General features: G+C 37.2%; 3 protein-coding genes across 4 annotated transcripts; all 3 read right to left on the bottom strand.

The window, feature by feature from the left end:
• Positions 1 to 507: 507 nt before the first annotated feature.
• LOC100177060 (aminoacylase-1) lies at positions 508 to 4,904 on the bottom strand (the record flags this gene model as incomplete). The annotated part of the gene is given in 11 exon segments (XM_002119716.4): positions 508 to 568; positions 632 to 708; positions 1,218 to 1,286; positions 1,609 to 1,689; positions 2,037 to 2,153; positions 2,467 to 2,540; positions 2,715 to 2,861; positions 3,100 to 3,271; positions 3,846 to 3,953; positions 4,283 to 4,347; positions 4,642 to 4,904. Coding segments are annotated over 11 exon segments (1,068 nt in total), but the record flags the coding sequence as incomplete, so codon positions are not given.
• A 1,207-nt stretch (positions 4,905 to 6,111) lies between these two features.
• LOC100178673 (fructose-bisphosphate aldolase C-like) lies at positions 6,112 to 15,151 on the bottom strand. 2 transcript variants are annotated; one of them, XM_026838479.1, is made up of 9 exons: positions 14,998 to 15,151; positions 11,600 to 11,698; positions 10,730 to 10,842; positions 10,340 to 10,394; positions 9,658 to 9,818; positions 8,747 to 8,830; positions 7,302 to 7,476; positions 6,753 to 6,952; positions 6,112 to 6,331 (listed from the first exon to the last, which is right to left on the bottom strand). In XM_026838479.1, the coding sequence occupies exons 1-9, from the start codon at positions 15,104 to 15,106 to the stop codon at positions 6,236 to 6,238; spliced, it is 1,092 nt and encodes a 363-aa protein (XP_026694280.1). In that variant the 5' UTR covers positions 15,107 to 15,151; the 3' UTR covers positions 6,112 to 6,235. The 2 variants fall into 2 exon arrangements, with proteins under 2 accessions (XP_026694280.1, XP_009861413.1); XM_009863111.3 differs by lacking the exon at positions 14,998 to 15,151 and adding an exon at positions 12,711 to 12,906.
• On the bottom strand, positions 15,148 to 16,724 carry LOC100176348 (activator of 90 kDa heat shock protein ATPase homolog 1-like). Its single transcript, XM_002123074.5, has one exon. The coding sequence runs from the start codon at positions 16,693 to 16,695 to the stop codon at positions 15,664 to 15,666; it is 1,032 nt and encodes a 343-aa protein (XP_002123110.1). The 5' UTR covers positions 16,696 to 16,724; the 3' UTR covers positions 15,148 to 15,663.
• Positions 16,725 to 17,786: the final 1,062 nt, after the last annotated feature.

The raw sequence follows: 17,786 nt of genomic DNA, 5'->3' as shown, positions 1-17,786 counted from the left end.
AGGGGTGGGGGTGTATGGTTATTGTAGGGGTGGGGGGTGTATGGTTATTGTAGGGGTGGGGGTGTATATGGGTTATGTAGGGGTTGGTGGTATTCATAGACAGTGAGAATGAGGTACATGCATATACTATACATATATTGGAAATTCTTTCACTCTGAGGCTTGCCGTTGCTATCATTGTAGGCTTTTGTGTCCTTGGGCAAGACACTTTATAGTATTTTCTCCAACCCAATGGTCACTAATGGGTTGTCTAAATTTTCAGCCATGCAGAAAACAATCGCCCACAAAGTTACATACATGGTAACTTGTAAGTGGGCTTGAGGTGTATGAAACAAAACACCATGCAAGGATAAATAAGTTACATTTATTCATTGTCTGAATTATCAGACATATATCCAACCAGGAATTCAAGTTAGTTGTTTCATTCAATTGATATTCAGAACACCAGATAAACAGGTATGTGTTGTATTTATACACCTCATGCTTGCTGTCAATCTAGACTTCCTACCTTCCTTAGGAACCTGCTATCAGTAGCGCCAGAAAAGATTTCAGATTTCAGCTTTACACCCCTAGAAAATATACAAAAAATATTGCGCAACACTGGAATATTTCCATTGGCAACACTGACTTACGATTTTGAAACAGCCAATGAAAACGCTTCCCACCAAGGGTTATTTTCTTTTGAGGTCACTGATTGGTCGGTATTTTTCTGGAATTTATTTAAATTTACAGAAATTCACAAAATGCTTCTCAACCTTTTTACAGTGACCCAAATATTAAATATAAATTAATAAAAATCTCTGGGGACCAAATTTTCAAAACTACATTTTACACAACTATTTGTAAGCATGCAATAAATTTAACTTTACAATACCAGTCAAAGGCTTTGTAACCACTATAGTAGGCGACCCAACCAAAGCAAATGGTGACCCAGGGGTTAAGAATTAAAACTAAAACAAGATTTTCAGTCCAAAAACAAAAACCTAATATTCACAAACAGCATTTAAATACTAGAATATAAGATTGTTAATAATAAGGATGGTGTTACAAAAATGGAACATACAAAACATTTTTGTAGCACCAGATCCTTACTGTATTTCTTTACACAAGAATCGTCCAACTATGAGCACCAGATCAGAGTCAGATTCGCGGAATTTATTTCTAGCTACTGTTAATAACACAGATAAATATAAAGATAGAAATGTTATAAAAAATCACCTGAATATATTCGATTGTGACATCACTGCCGGCTTCTTTACACCACGTTTGAAGGTTTGTTTCAAATTTCTAAAGTGATTGTGATGTAACAATAATGATTGTTTTATAGACAGAACCATTGTTATGTATGAAATAATAAATTAATAAATTGCAGGCAATGTATTAATACTAACAATCATGTTATAACGCTATACCATGCGAGGAAAAATAAGTTACATTCATTCATTTAACTTAACTAACTTATTCAAACAACAGAACCGCGTTCATTTATTTAATAGAAGAAAATAAAAATAAATATAAAAGACAACAGGTATAAATAACGTCCGATAAATAAAAAGTTTATGTTCAAACTCCTGAAGTAAATCGTGTATTTAGTAAAAATATAGAAAACCTGTAAATCAACACTTGGAGGGACTCTCACGTCAAATGTTGCCGAAAGTTCAGCTGGAACGATGTTCATTGCTATCCCACCCTAAGGCATAATGTTTGTTAGTAATGTAGCATATTTCTCTATGGCTGGGAACTTTAGTGAATGAATGTAACTTATTTATCCTCGCATGATGGAGCAACGGCAGTCGTTATAACACGGGTGTACTGTTTCATAAACTTCGTGCCCACTTATGAGTTACCACGTATGTAACTTATTTATCCTCGCATGGCGGGGCAACGACAGTCGTTATAACACGGGTGTTCTGTTTCATACACCTTGTGCCAGCTTATGAGTTACCGTGTATGTAACTTTGTGTGTGAACTGGACTTATCATGTAACAAACTGAAGAATGTTTACATCTTCATTTATTGTCGCTTGAATATATTTACCTGAAGCTGTGTGAGGTTAACAGTTGTGACATCACCAAGTTGCATGCATGAGTGATTTTCATCGAGCTGGGACTTTTGTTCCGACCGAAATTGAAGGAATTTTGTGATCATAAAATTCTGGTGAAAAACTAAGCGTTAAAAGTTGTGGTATTAAAAGTCAACAATTAAAAACAACTTAAGTTAAGTCTGGTTAGGCTTCTATTAAAAAGTTAGGTTTAATAAAAATATCGTAAAATAAAACATAAAACTTATATAATAGGGCCACAGTTAGTAACCAATATTTTTTATCCGCCAATTTAAGGCCATAGATATATTAAAAGCTAACAATTGAAAACAACCTAAAAAAATCAGCAATACAGCTTTAAGCCTGGTTAGACATATATTAAAAAGTTTGATATTTTTAATAAAAAGACTGTAAATAATTTTTTACCAATTTTTCAGCCGCTGTGTTTTCTATGAATCTGGATCCATGCCCGGGATTCCCCTTACACACTACTCGCAACCCTACCAACATAAAAATATTATATTATTCTTTGTGATGTAAAAAAAGGATTCAAAATACATCGTTTTTTGGGGGTTTAAATTATGTCTGCTTATCCACACACTGCAATAGCTTCAGCAACTCGACTGTGGGCATGGAAGTGGCAACCATGGATAACTAAACACACAACAACTTACACCAGGGGGATCTTTCACCACAATAAGCACGATAACAATCATCATCGCAAGCCAATCCTTCATCTAACGCAACTCCAACGTTCAATGATTTGAATTCCTCGGTTTTCAGCAACAAACACATCCCGTTACCACCCCCTATTTCCTCATCTAAAACAATTGAAACCCACCATTATAAATTGAGCGATTAACATATCAATATATCATACCATACCTTTTTATTTATTAATTCAAAAAGATGGCGAAAACTTTATTATATAAAAAACAAAGAGAAAGGGATCAAGATTAAAAAAAATCCAGCATTATGTATATAAACTGTGGCTATACCACAACTTTTTATTATCAGGTTACCAGAAACATGCAGAAACCAAACATAAAATAATCGAACCTGGTACAAATGATAGATGGACATCCCTCTTAAGTTGAACCCCTTGCTTCTTAAGCTCACGTATTGCTTCTAAATACTGGATCCCCACACACTTCATGTCTTGTGTTCCCCTGCCATAAATATTCCCGTTGTCATCCTTGATCGCAGCAAAAGCATCGTGTTTCCAATGTTCCTGTAAAGGTATGGGCTTGATAATGTATTACTGTCAATACTGAGTTATAACATCAGTGTCTTCTTATACACCAGACACACATGGTGAATTCATACACCTCATGCTCACTGTCGAGTTATAACATGGGTGTCTTCTTATATACCAGACACACATAGTGTATTCATACACCTTATGCTCACTGTCAAGTTATACCATGGGTGTCTTCTTATACAACAGACAAACATGGTGTATTCATACGTCTCATGTTCACTGTCGAGTTATAACATGGGTGTCTTCTTATACACCGGACACATGGTGTATTCATACACCTCATGCTCACTGTGGAGTTATAACATGGGTGTCTTCTTATACAACAGACACACATGGTGTATTCATACACCTCATGCTCACTGTCGAGTTATAACATGGGTGTCTGCTTATACAACAGACACACATGGTGTATTCATACACCTCATGCTCACTGTCGAGTTATAACATGGGTGTCTTCTTATACAACAGACAAACATGATATACCCACACACTTTATGCTTATAGCGTTATATCTACTGCCATGAATATGAACAAAGATAGAAACCTGATAAACAGGAACAACATCCGTGTGTGAATTCAACAAAACTGAAGGTAAATCAGAATTCTTTCCTTTCCAAGTTAAAATCACAACCGTGTGGTTTTCATCATAGATCTGGAAGAATAGTAACTATTAAAATATAAAAATAGAAATTATGTTATAACGACTGTTGTTTTCCAGCCACATGAGGTTAAATAAGTTACATACGTGGTAACTAATAAGCAAGCATGAGGTGTGTGAAACAGAACACTCGTATTATAATAACAACGGTCGTTTTCCAGTTATATGAGGATAAAGTAAGTTACATTCATTCAAATTTGGCACAGTGTAGTTATAGTATTTGGCTCCGGCCCACAAGACATGAATTATTTACTGCTATGAGACAGAAGTTAAAATATGAATTCAAGGTTTGCAAAAAGTAGAGAGCTACAAGTTTGCATTACCTTAATGTGCTGGTTTTTCAGGCCAAGCTCGTTTCCATAGTTGTCCAAAAACGCAATTGCACTTTCTATATAAAAAATTCAGAAAATAAATGAACGAATGTAACTTATGAATGACCGCTTATGAGTGAATGTATGTAATTTTGTGATTGAATTTGCTTTGGAATTTTATTGTATGACAGTATGACCAACAATTCGGACAGATAATAAGTGGCCACTGGGTTGAAGCAATTGTCGTTAAGTGTCACATACGTCCACAATGGTAGCGGCGTCGAGCCTCGTACTTGTAACCTCTATGTTAAAGACAGTTGCGCTTATTACTTTGCCACGGCGTCGGCCTTAAATTGAGTGTTTATACTTACTGTAATCTGGATTTGGGTGAACGGTTTTTATCCTTATGTATTCCCTAAACTTTTGAACAGCTAAAATATCAGCAGGCATCGTTTTATTTTGCAGCATATGAGTTTGCAGATTTGTTTTTTTTGCAACTGTTTTACGAGAGGGGTAACACCTTCTAGAAATAAATGCAGCAGCAAAATGTGTATATGTTTGGGGAGCCGTTGTTACTTTATCACCCAAGTAGCAAATATCTTTCACCAGACACTTGGTGTATTCATACACCTCATGCTTACTGTGGGGTTATAACATGCATGTCTTCCTATACACCAGACACACATGATGCATTCAATACACCCCATGCTCACTGTCGAGTTATAACATGGGTGTCTTCTTATACACCAGACACACATGGTGTATTCAATACACCCCATGCTCACTGTCGAGTTATAACATGGGTGTCTTCTTATACACCAGACACACATGGTGTATTCATGCACCTCATGCTCACTGTCGAGTTATAACATGGGTGTCTTCTTATACACCAGACACACATGGTGTATTCATGCACCTTATGCTCACTGTCGAGTTATAACATGGGTGTCTTCTTATACACCAGACACACATGGTGTATTCATGCACCTCATGCTCACTGTCGAGTTATAACATGGGTGTCTTCTTATACACCAGACACACATGGTGTATTCATGCACCTTATGCTCACTGTCGGGTTATAACATGGGTGTCTTCTTATACACCAGACACACATGGTGTATTCATGCACCTTATGCTCACTGTCGGGTTATAACATGGGTGTCTTCTTATACACCAGACACACATGGTGTATTCATGCACCTTATGCTCACTGTCGAGTTATAACATGGGTGTCTTCTTATACACCAGACACACATGGCGTATTCATGCACCTCATGCTCACTGTCAAGTTATAACATAGGTGTCTTCTTATACACCAGACACACATGGTGTATTCATACACCTCATGCTTACTGTCGGGTTATAACATGGGTGTCTTCTTATACACCAGGCACACATGGTGTATTCATACACCCCATGCTCACTGTCGAGTTATAACATGGGTGTCTTCTCATACACCAGGCACACATGGTGTATTCATACACCCCATGCTCACTGTCAAGTTATAACATAGGTGTCTTCTCATACACCAGGCACACATAGTTTATTCACGCACTTTGTGCTCACTGTTTAGTTATAACATGGGTGTCTTCTTATACACCAAATACACATGGTGTATTAAATACACCTCATGCTCGCTGTCAAGTTATAACATGGATGTTTTCTTATACACCAGACACACATGGTGTATTCATACACCCCATGCTCACTGTCGAGTTGTAACATTGGTGTCTTCTTATTAATCTTATATATCAGACACACGTGGTATACTCACTACTAAACCTAATTACCTTGCTATTACTGCTCTACCCATACTGGAAATGACAAACGATACACAGATGTATTTTGCAAGATATATGGGTAATTTATTGAATTTACGACACATTACATGCAACAACATAATGTGAACTTTGCACCAAAAGCTGGGTAACTAATTAACGGTAAATACGACTGCATTAATGTTGTTTAATATTGGTGGTTTGCAACGTGAAGAGAACCTGCATCAGCTGCTGATGTTTCCATGCTGGCCTCGTATTTTCCCATGGCTGCGAGAGAGTTCATCTGAAAGGTGTAAGGGTGGTGGGTTAAGTACAAACAAATGAATGTAACTTAATTATACACCTCGTGCCCGCTTACGAGCTACCACAAATGTAACTCAATTATCCACGCATGGCGGGGTAACGACAGTCGTTATAACACAGGTGTTCTGTTTCATACACCTCTTGCCTGCTTACGAGTTACCATATATGTAACTTATTTAACCCCCTATGGGGGGACAACAACAGTCGTTATAACACCGGTGTTTTAAGTAACCAGTATGTAGCTTTGTGTTGTTCAAGTGTCATTCGCAAGAACATACACGCCCACAACAGTGGCAGCATTAAGTCTTGAACCTGGTATCCTTTGGTTTAATCAATCAAAAGTTACACGAGTTCGGAAACCACTGCTGTATATTATTTTACTAATACCAGAATAAACATACTTTAGCTCGGTGCATAAGAGCATCCTGGGCAGCGGCAACATTCTCTGGCTTGCCTTTCCATGCCTTCAATACAGATGCCTGCAAAGCCCTTCCATAAGAGAAAGACAGGGCCCATGGTTTGAGAGCCTTCACTTGGTTAATAGCATTCAAATGGGCGGTGGCAGATGTCTCAGATTGCCCACCAGATAAGAAGGTAACTCCTGGGATGGAATATTATTGTAAGCACTAATGTTTTAGGAGGTTACAGGTTTAAAATTTAGTGGGGTCCATGTGGTAGCACCCTGGCATTCAACACTATAAATTAACCCATATAGAATAGAATGCCAGGTGTATACACTATATTGGGGTAATGGACCAACTCTGGCCTAAACCCCAAGTCCCATGGCATGCCTCACTGTAGGACCTCACCCATATAGAATAGAATGTGCATATACAATGTTGGGGTAATGGGCCATCTCTGGCCTAAACCCCAAGTACCATGGCATGCCTCACTGTAGGACCTCACCCATATACACCAATAGTAATAGTATTGGTACATAATGTACTAACCTGGCATGGCTGGTGGTACGGTACGTCGCAGAGCTGTGACAGTTGCAACTGCCACCTGCTCTGGTGTATATTGAACTGTGCAGCCGTGACCGGCTGTCACCATATTTGGCTTAAGCAGTGTTCCCTCCAAGTAGACATGGTGATCATTCAATGCTTTGTAGCATGCTGCAAGCACCTGTGGTTGGGAAACACTGGATTTAGTTTCTTTAAAAATGCCTCATTACCCCAACACTATAACGATATAACAGTAAGGTCTCTTCAGTGTTGCACACGTGAGAGCTTGAGTACAGGTAACAGGTATATTACTTTTAAATAGATTTAGTGCATAGTTAATCAGTTAAATTGATATTATATGTTTCTGTTATTGACACAATATTCTAGACTGCGTGTTGGAGTAATGGCCAACTGTGGCCTAATCCCATGAGGAGCTCACCCATATAGAAACTAGTTGTTTGCCTACACATAAGTATGTTGTATAACATGGTAGTCTACGTGACTTATGGCAGACACACAAACACCCTTATGACATCATACACTGATATAACAGGAACAGACAAGCTAATAATATTAACAATCTGCTGTAAAAAGCAGAACTAACAAGTAACAATACTTAATCTACAATATGAAAAACATAATTAGTCTTACTATAATATATTTTATATTTAGAAATTTAGAATATTTATTACACTTTAGGGACAAAGTTTTATACAAAAATGCGTTTTATTTAATAGTTCATCATACACTTAATGACTAACGATATTGAAAACAATTTATAGTAGATGGGCTATAAATCGTAGTTGTTGAGTTGATAATATATCTGTATTTAATACAATAATATATCTAAATAAATTCTAGTAACCTTTAAAGTTAGGTTAAATTTTTAGTTCCACAAGTTTTATACAGCAGGATGTTAAGCGTCTTAGTTTAGTTTCAACCCAATGTTTAAACATTGCTATGTAACTATTGGTTTAAATTTTAGAGGCGTGTCACTAAACCAACCAATCAGAGCATTGCACATAACAGGGAGAAAATACCAGACAAAAATGTGAAACGTCAGCATTTTAGTTTTGGTACAGAACTAAAAATATAGCATTGAAATTTTTAAGAAATATTTTTGTAAAACATGAACAGTTTTGGAAGAATGTTCTGCATAGCAAATTTGCTTTACATAAACATGTGCAAATAACTGAAGATAAGGAAGTACAAGCATTACATAGATTCATAAACATGTATACATCAACACAAAAGTGATAAAACTTAGATGCTTATGGTTAAAATATATGTACATCAACACACAAAGTGAGAAAACTTAGATGCTTATGGTTAAAATATCTGTTATATAATGTTTATAAACCGGTACTAAATATAATCACCCAACAAACATGGTATAATATCTGTTATATTTTCATTGACTTTTAATATAATTTACTAACAAACGTTTTTACCTTCTCAGTGACCTCCTGGCATCTCTCTAGTGTGTGGTTTCCATCGGGAAGAATCTCTGGCTCAACAATTGGGACGATTCCATTCTGTTAAAGAAACTGGTTAGTTATTTTTGATATCAAGGATTTTAAACACAACAACATAGTACCAGCACCTACCAACAGCAAAGCCTACTAAAAGTAATTAACATTATAGACTTAATGTTCTAAACACAACTCCACATTCGCCTATTAAACAGTAGTTAACATTATAGATTTAATGATCCATACACAGCTACACATTCACCTTCTAGCAGCAAAGCCTACTAAAAGGTAATTAACATTATAGGTTTAATGGTTTATACAGAACCACACAGTAACAAATGCCAACTAAACAAATAGAGCATTCATCAAAGTATCTACATTATAAGTTTAATGAGCCATACACAGCTAAACATCCGCCTACTTAACAGCAAAGCTTATGTTAAGGTAGTTCACCTAATAGGTTAGATAATACACAACTACACAGTAACAAACACCTAATAAACAGCAGAGCCTACTAACATCAAAGCCTACTAAACAGTTGTTACCATTATATATTATCAATGATATAGACCAGTGCTCTTCAACCGGTGTGCACCCCAGGGTGCACCAAAATATGCCAGGGGTGCACCAGTACAAAAGTGTATACAAGGGTGCATCACAAACTTCAACAATTTTCAGTAATAATACTCAGTTTTAAACATTTTTTACAAATTTAGCCGCTTTCCTACAGTTTTTACATGAATTCCGTATCTTGCATCACTGGGAATTGCGAAACGTCATTAGTTTTACTTTAAAGCAATCAGGGGTGCATGAGTTTGTCGCAACAACTTTAGGGGTTCACCAACCCAAAAAAGGTTGAAGAGCACTGATCTAGACACAAGTACACGCACCTGTTGGCAGATAGAAGCATATCGTGCGAGCACGTTTGCATTCTCATCGATAGCAAGCTGTGAAGGAGTGCTGTCCGTTATCTTGAGCACGCATCTCCACTTAGCAAAGTCACATCCATCGGCTTTGTATTGGGCGCAACGATCACCCAATCCATCGAGGCCTAAGGGGTGAAGGGGGGTTATAGGTATGAGTTATATTCCATTCTATATGGGTTATATGGGTTAAGTTTGAGTGTTATATTGTATATGGGTGTTAACTTTAACTGTTATATTATATATAAGTGTGAATTGTAAGTGTTATACTCTATATGGGCGTTAATTATAAGTGGTATATTGTATATGGGCAGCGTGTGGGTGTTATATCGTTGGCTTATATCCAAAAGCCTCGTACATGGTGAAAGCGGCACACGAACGCGGGGCTAGATAGAGAGGCAAAATTTGACGTCAGAACACACGCGCCGGGAAAACTGCTGTAAAAATATAAATACAAACCGGTATCGGCCGGATTTTTATTTTTTACATGCCTGTATAAGGGTGTTAATTTTAACCGTTATATTATATATAGGTGTGAATTGTAAGTGTTATATTCGATATGGGTGTTACAGGTAGGTGTTATGTTCTATATGGGTGTTAATGTAAAGTGCTATGTTCTATATGGGTGAGGTCCTGGGCAATGCCTCACCTTGAGTTGTTGTCTCATCCTTTGTTCCAAGAAGCTTCACAACTCCCTTGTCAACCTGTGTAAAGGTTTAATGTTAAAATGGTAAATTTAAGATGGTACAAAGAACTTTGGTTGTTGTTTTAGGTAGCACTTGGTGTATTCTGTTATGATGCAACGAGAATTGCCCAACAATATGAGTGCTAGATCAAGGCCAGATTCACACAATACATTACAAAGTATATTCAGCAGGAGTATTGGACCTTCTTTTTGTTAATACAAGCAATAAATAGCCCACTTATTCGCTCCGGACATCCATTTTTGCGATCGCGTAAAGAAATGTTTCAAAACAGAGTTCGCCCACCTCGTAAATTCATGTAATACCCTGATCAGAGTTATGGAATAATTCTTTACCTTAATACCGATAGCAATGCCTTTTTCTACCATGAGATCTTTGAGAAGTTTGCCGTTATCATCCTTCTGGTACAAAGTTTCATGAAACAAGATGATTCCCCCAAGATATTCCGCTGTTTGAAATAAATTGTTAAAATAAGGACCGCTTGCGGGTCATATTGGGGAAAGATAGTTTTCTTTTATTGTTTTATTCTAAACCGTTAATAAATTGTTCAACTAAAAGTCATGTCTCCCTATCCACACACTGCATTAGCTGCAGCAACTCGACTGTGGGCATGGGAGTGGCAACCATGGATAAGTCACTCAAGTTCCTTCCACCCACGAGAATATAAATGACCAAACTAACCAAAAGTCATGTCTGCTTATCCACACACTGCAATAGTTTCAGCAACTCGACTGTAGACATGGGAGTGGCAACCATGGATAAGTCACTCAAGTTCCCACCCACGAGAATATAAATGACCAAACCAACCAAAAGTCATGTCTGCTTATCCACACACTGCAATAGCTTCAGCAACTCGACTGTGGGCATGGGAGTGGCAACCATGGATAAGTCACTCAAGTTCCCACCCACAGGATATAAATGACCAAACCAACCAAAAGTCATGTCTGCTTATCCACACACTGCAATAGCTTCAGCAACTCGACTGTGGGCATGGGAGTGGCAACCATGGATAAGTAACTAAAGTTCCCACCCAAGAGAATATAAATGACCAAACCAACCAAAAGTCATGCCTGCTTATCCACACACTGTAATAGCTTCAGCAACTCGACTGTGGGCATGGGAGTGGCAACCATGGATAAGTCACTCAAGTTCCCACCCACGAGGATATAACTGACCAAACCAACAAAAAATACAACAATACTTACAAATATCCGCGTTGGTAGACATCAACAATTGTCTGTACTGGCGTCGGTTTTCTTCAATGTTTTCCACCTTGATCATGTCCAAGCGCTTTCCCATTGTTCCTAATGCAACAATGGTTGGTTAAATGATGTTAAAATGCTAAGTGATGTTGTCTATGTATTATAAAGGCAATAATAAACAGGGGGCACTTAGAATGGCAAAATTAAAAACTTTTTTAAAAAGTAAAAAAAAATAATTACATTTTTTTGTTTAACAAAATATAGTTGTGTAACCTGGTTCTTTGTTTTAAGAGTTCAATATTTCCCAATATACAAAGCTTGGTCAACCATTTTGTAAAAAAAGTGGGTTTCTAAAAAAAGTTTGCCTAGTACCCTTTAATAAACTACTGAAGTTTAAACTAATGAAATAGTTTATGGTTTAAGCTGTGCAGTGTTAAGTAGTCATTGTCATTCAGTTTGTAATGCAGTGGGCAGTGGCGGACATCCTGGGGATGCGTGGAGGGCAGTCGCACCCCGAAAAACGACATTATTATAAAAATGATAAATTTGCAAGGTATTAAAACGGTTAAGTTGCGATACAAGTTGCTTTTGCTCCCAAATAATTTGGATTTGCCCGCCACTGACAGTAAGCACATAAATTAATAACAACTCACATAATCACACTACTAACTTTCATGCAGAACACACAATAAAACTTTAATAAACAACAACAAACAGCAAAGAGATTAAGAAGACTCGATCATCCATTGCATAAGTGTATTGATTGGAAACAAACTTAATTCGATTTTTTCCAATACCTTGATTGTATTGATCTCATAGTAAAAGAAATTCTCTGCTTGATTAATTTCTTGACTCACCATTGAACAAATACAACCATAGGCACCAAACTTTGAACAGCAGGGGGGGTTGGCCAATTCTGGCCTATTTGTCAAGTCTTATGATGTGTCACACTGTAGGCCTTTACCAACGTAGAACAGATAAGTGGGCTTAGACTCACAATCATGTGCAAAAACTTCACTTTATTGTCTGTTTTAGTCACTGATTTATGCAGTGAAATTCCCGGGGAAACCTGCCCCCCTGCCTCCCCAGGTTTGGTGCCTATAGTTCCACCTACCAGTGCTCTCATCCGCTGCAAGGATTCCATGCCCGGATTTAATTATTCTTGAACATACATCTCGAAGTTGTGCTTTTTCTTGGTCAGTCAAACTGGTGGCCATGATTGTTTAAGTGCAGACACTTGGAACTAACTAACTAATAAATTACCTTCGCAAAAACAGTCGGATTTTTAAGTTAAAACAATTAGGGCCCAAAACCATAAAGGGAAAGTTAGGAGTGCCTGGGTGTCATGTTTCCAAACTTTTGAAACAAAGATGACATCATATGTTTTAACTTTTAACACCCAAGTTTTAAATCTAAAAACAAGCAGAGTCAAAGTATATTGCATTCACCACATTAATCAATGAGGTTCCCTATGTTTGACAACTATGGGTGTAGCTGTATTTTAACAATGTCACCCCAGATTTTACCCTGTTGTTAGGTGTCTATACAAACAAGCAGAGCCAAAGTATATATATTGCATTCACCACATTAATCAATGAGGTTTCCTATGTTCGACAACTATGGGTGTAGCTGTATTTTAACAATGTCACCCCAGATTTTACCCTGTTGTTAGGTGTCTATACAAACAAGCAGAGCCAAAGTATATTGCATTCACCACATTAATCAATGAGGTTCCCTATGTTTGACAACTATGAGTGTAACTGTATTTTAACAATGTCACCCCAGATTTTACCCTGCTGTTAGCTGTCTATACAAACAGAGCCAAAGTATATTGCATTCACCACATTAATCAATGAGGTTCCCTATGTTCGACAACTATAAGTGTAACTGTATTTTAACAATGTCACCCCAGATTTTACCCTGCTGTTAGCTGTCTATACAAACAGAGCCAAAGTATATTGCATTCACCACATTAATCAATGAGGTTCCCTATGTTTGACAACTATGAGTGTAACTGTTTTTTAACAATGTCACCTCAGGTTTTACCCTGCTGTTAGGTATTTATACAAACATGAAGAGCCTAAGTATATTGCATTCACCTATAATTTTAATTTTATTTTAACAATGTCAACCCAAAGGCACAGATATTTCCAAAAACTCAAAAACCCAAAGCCCAAAATGCTAATATAAACTGGGTAACTAGTCCTATAATCCCTGTGCTAATATTTAAAGTTATCGAAATTGCTGACTTGTGCTTGGTTAATAAGTTGGCAAAGTCCAAAGGTTAAGGTCACATACACATACAACCCCTAAAGCCTCTTTATATATTTATCCAGTGTTGTATTGGTTAACGAATACCGGCTGCCGTACAATATATTGAAGCTATTGTTCTAACATCCCCCTAATTGAACAGACTTAATAGTTTCCGTTTTACCGATTAAATTACAGGTATCTGATTATGGTATAACATATGTATTGACATCTTTGTGTTAATTAGGTATTAGTTGTTGTGGGTTGGATTCTTTATATTAAACAATCACTTCAAATACAACAATTAAACATGCTATAAAAGCAAGCAGTAAGCACTAACAGTTATTGTTATTAAATCTAGCTTAAAAATCCTGTCAAAACTAAAACTAATTACAAATTCTTGTTTTTAAAATCCAGTTGAAACTAAAACTAAAACTAACTAAAAATTAGGGCTTTTAAACTCCTGTTTTACCTAACTTAAATAACTTATATATAAACTGGTGCCTAATAAATGACCCTTCATAAAATCGAACCATTGTCCACATGAACGACTTCCTGGGCAAGCATACAACGTATACTGACATGAGGGCACAATCACTGTCAAACCAGAGCAAACAAACTGCTTTTTTCTAACTTTGCCTCGAGCAAAATCAACATTTACTTTGAAAGCTTGCGCAAGAATACAGTGTCGGCACAAAACTTAAGCTGCATTCCATCATATACTGTACATGTAAAACACATCATACTCCACAATCTATTCTCTTACTGTAATAATTCAAACACTCATGCTCACACTGCATTACTGAAGGCATGACTTGCACTAAGCTTTAAATAATACATTTCTGCATGGCTGGGTTTCAAAATTGAAAGCTATATTTAAACTGGAGCTAGGACCTGTGATCTAAGTATTGTGGGGACTTTATATTACGGGGTATAACATGGGTGAAATGCTACATATAAAGTGAAGGTGAACACAGGTCTCATGCTTTGAAGTTGAAAATAACTAAAACTAGCAATCAAGCTTATTTTAAATAAACTGCAAATGAAGCTGCAAAACTTTTAGTGAATCTGCGTTAAGATTGAAAAGCGGAACTAAAACACAGCATGAAATATCGTAATATTTCAAAGCAAACTGAAAATTGAATATAAACCTGATGATTCATCTGCTGCTAGAATCCCACGTCCACCTTTGACAATGTTTTGGGCAATATCTGACAATTCCTTCTTTTGCACATCGCTTAGCTCGGTTAGGTTCGACATTTTTAATTACAGCGTGTTGTCTTTGTTAACTTAAAGAGTTTCTGAAAAAGATGAAGTTGGTTATCTAACGGACAATTATAAAACCAGATGTACTTGTAGCGGCTTAACTTTGCTAGGTTTGCATTTGGCTCAGAATGTACCAAGGAATTCACAAAAAAGGGAATCAGCTTAATTTTAAAACAGTTTTTTTGGGTAAGGTACAAAACCAGAAGTGCAGAGCAGTACATTTCATGCCTTGTGGTGGGGACCAAACCACCTTAATAGAATTACAGGACTCTAATTCAACTAACACAAAAGTTTTGCTAACACACAAGTTTTCCTAACACGTAATTTTCAAGTCAATACAAAAATGGAAACATTGGAAATGTTGAACTAGAAACACTTATACATGAATTTCATGTGGAATAAATTATACAAAATAGTTTTTACTGAAATATAACGCCAGGTTTAAAGCATGAACTGTCTCTTTTTAACCAACCACTAAGCCTAGTGCGAGGAAATTTCACTGAGATTTAAATTATTCGAAACAGATTGAAATATTGTTCCAGCAAGAGTCATTATAAAATCTGTGACCCGTATCCAAATGTCATCTTTATAGCGGTCCAGTAATAATTCCTCCAGCCCATCCTGGTGGCTTCCACTTGCTCCTGGGGAACTCCAAGCTGTTCTAATTTTACTTCCGTTCCGTCAGGTTTTTGAGTAAAAGTGAGCGTCGCGTTGGAGAAATGTGCGTTGGGCCATGACTTGAACCGCCACCTCATAGAGATCTTTTTGTCTTGAATGATTTCTGTGAAATCTCCAGTTACATTTCCATCAAAAAGCGAAAATCTTCCACCAGTTGAAGCATCTTCTTCTACAGGACTCCTGGACCAAGCCCGCACCCGATCTTTTAACGTCAGTGTTTTAAACAACTCCTGAACGTCGGTCATAAACTTTTCGGTCATCATCAACTTTTTAGTGCTGATTTTAGTTCCAGCAGTTTTCGGTTCAACTGGCTTACTCTGAACCTGGTTTACTAAATTCAAATCATTTAAATCCAGCTCCACATTCTTTGCCTTTCCAACACCCTGTGTTTGGTTTGTTGGTAATTGTAACGACTTTGCAAAATCGTGGCGCAAACAATCAATATACTCTTGCAGGCGCTGCCGGATTAAATAAGTTCCTCGTTTCCGCATAAGATCTTTAAGCTCCCGACATTCTCTTTGATCTTTCCCGAACTTCACATCCACGTCTACATCGCAAACATCGTTTTCTTCGCTTAAGTTTGGAATCTCAAGTTCCCCTTTGTATATGATGTCACTTCCTGTCATTGAGCCTTTCCATTTCGCCTTCACGTTAAACTCATAGAAACAAATCAGTTTCTTCTTCCGATTACTGACCGAAGCCTCCCCAATACACTCATGCACTTCATGGACAACACAAGAGCCCATCCCCTCTTGTTCAACTTTCAAATTCAGCAGCAAATCTTTCACTTTTTTTCTCGACCATTCCGTAGCGTCTCTTTCCCTCCAGTGCCAGTTATTAACATTATGAGCGTCCGACCTTTCTTCCACAATCCACCTTGGATCTCCCTCTCCCCATTTTGCCATATTTAAAGTTAAATTGCCTAAGTGTGCTAGGTAAAAGTAAATGTTTAGAAACAAGAACAAAATAAAAAAGGATTTCTGAGTAAAATAAAACTTTGCAGATTTTTAATAAACATGTTAAAACTAATAAATACCAGGTTTCTAAGTATACTACACACTACACAGGAAAAGTACAGGTTTAGAAACAAAAAACCAACCAACAAAACGATTTTGGGTAATATGTAACTTCCCAATATTTACAATAAATTGCCTAAGTGTGCTACACTGTAAAAAACTGGGTTACCAAAATAAACTGAATTAGCTGATAATGAGCCAACTGTTCTAAAGCGGTTTGGGCACTAGGGAAGAATTCTTGGTGCTAGTGAAGAATCTTCTCCCCCCTCACCTTATTTGCTAACCACTAACCCCTAGGTTAGGAGGTTAGGTGTTGATGGCTAGGGGGTTAGTGGTTATAGGGGTTAGTAGTTAGTGGTTATAGGGGTTAGTACTTAGTAGTTAGTGGTTATAGGGGTAAGGGGTTCGTGGTTAGCAAATAAGGTAGGGGAGGAAGACTCTTCACTAGCACCAAGAATTCTCCGGTACATAGCAGAATAGGCTGGTGAAAAGTGTTAGTGGTTATAGGGGTTAGTGGTTAGCAAATAAGGTGGGGGAAGGATTCTTCACTAGCCCCGCGAATTGGTTAATCAGGAAACAGTATTACCAATTAACTATCTGCGCGTTTTTTCGTAATCATTTACCTGCGCATTTTTCTAAATCAAAATTGCGCGAATTTAGCAACTCCTGATTCGTAATTCGTTCAAACGCGATTGCTACTAATAACGTTGGTTAATTCTTGTCTAACAACATTTTTTACAAACTTATTATCCCCTTTCTTCAACAAATAAAGTTCTGCTACGGTTTTCCTAAAACTTTAGAAACTTTTTGTTTACGTTGATCTAATGATCTTTAAACATTTAAACGCACACGAGTCTACAAAACTAACAATAAACACACACAGTGATTATATATATATAAGCCGTACGACCTCCATAAACACCCAGTTACACAAACGACCTTCGATTAGTTTAACACGTCTTAAGTTGTCAACACGAAAC

The sequence above is a fragment of the Ciona intestinalis genome, unplaced genomic scaffold (assembly GCF_000224145.3).
Source record: "Ciona intestinalis unplaced genomic scaffold, KH HT000094.2, whole genome shotgun sequence".
Lineage (NCBI taxonomy): Eukaryota > Metazoa > Chordata > Ascidiacea > Phlebobranchia > Cionidae > Ciona > Ciona intestinalis.
Note: the sequence above shows the minus strand (reverse complement) of the source record. Positions and strands in the feature narration are given on the sequence as shown.

Coding starts and splice junctions, on each gene's coding strand:
- LOC100176348 (XM_002123074.5), bottom strand. CDS start 16,695: ATGGCAAAATGGGGAGAGGGAGATCCAAGGTGGATTGTGGAAGAAAGG.
- LOC100178673 (XM_026838479.1), bottom strand. CDS start 15,106: ATGTCGAACCTAACCGAGCTAAGCGATGTGCAAAAGAAGGAATTGTCA. Junction 11,699..14,997: donor AGCAGCAGATGAATCATCAG/GTTTATATTCAA, acceptor TTGTTGCATTAG/GAACAATGGGAAAGCGCTTG. Junction 10,395..10,729: donor GCATTGCTATCGGTATTAAG/GTAAAGAATTAT, acceptor ACCTTTACACAG/GTTGACAAGGGAGTTGTGAA.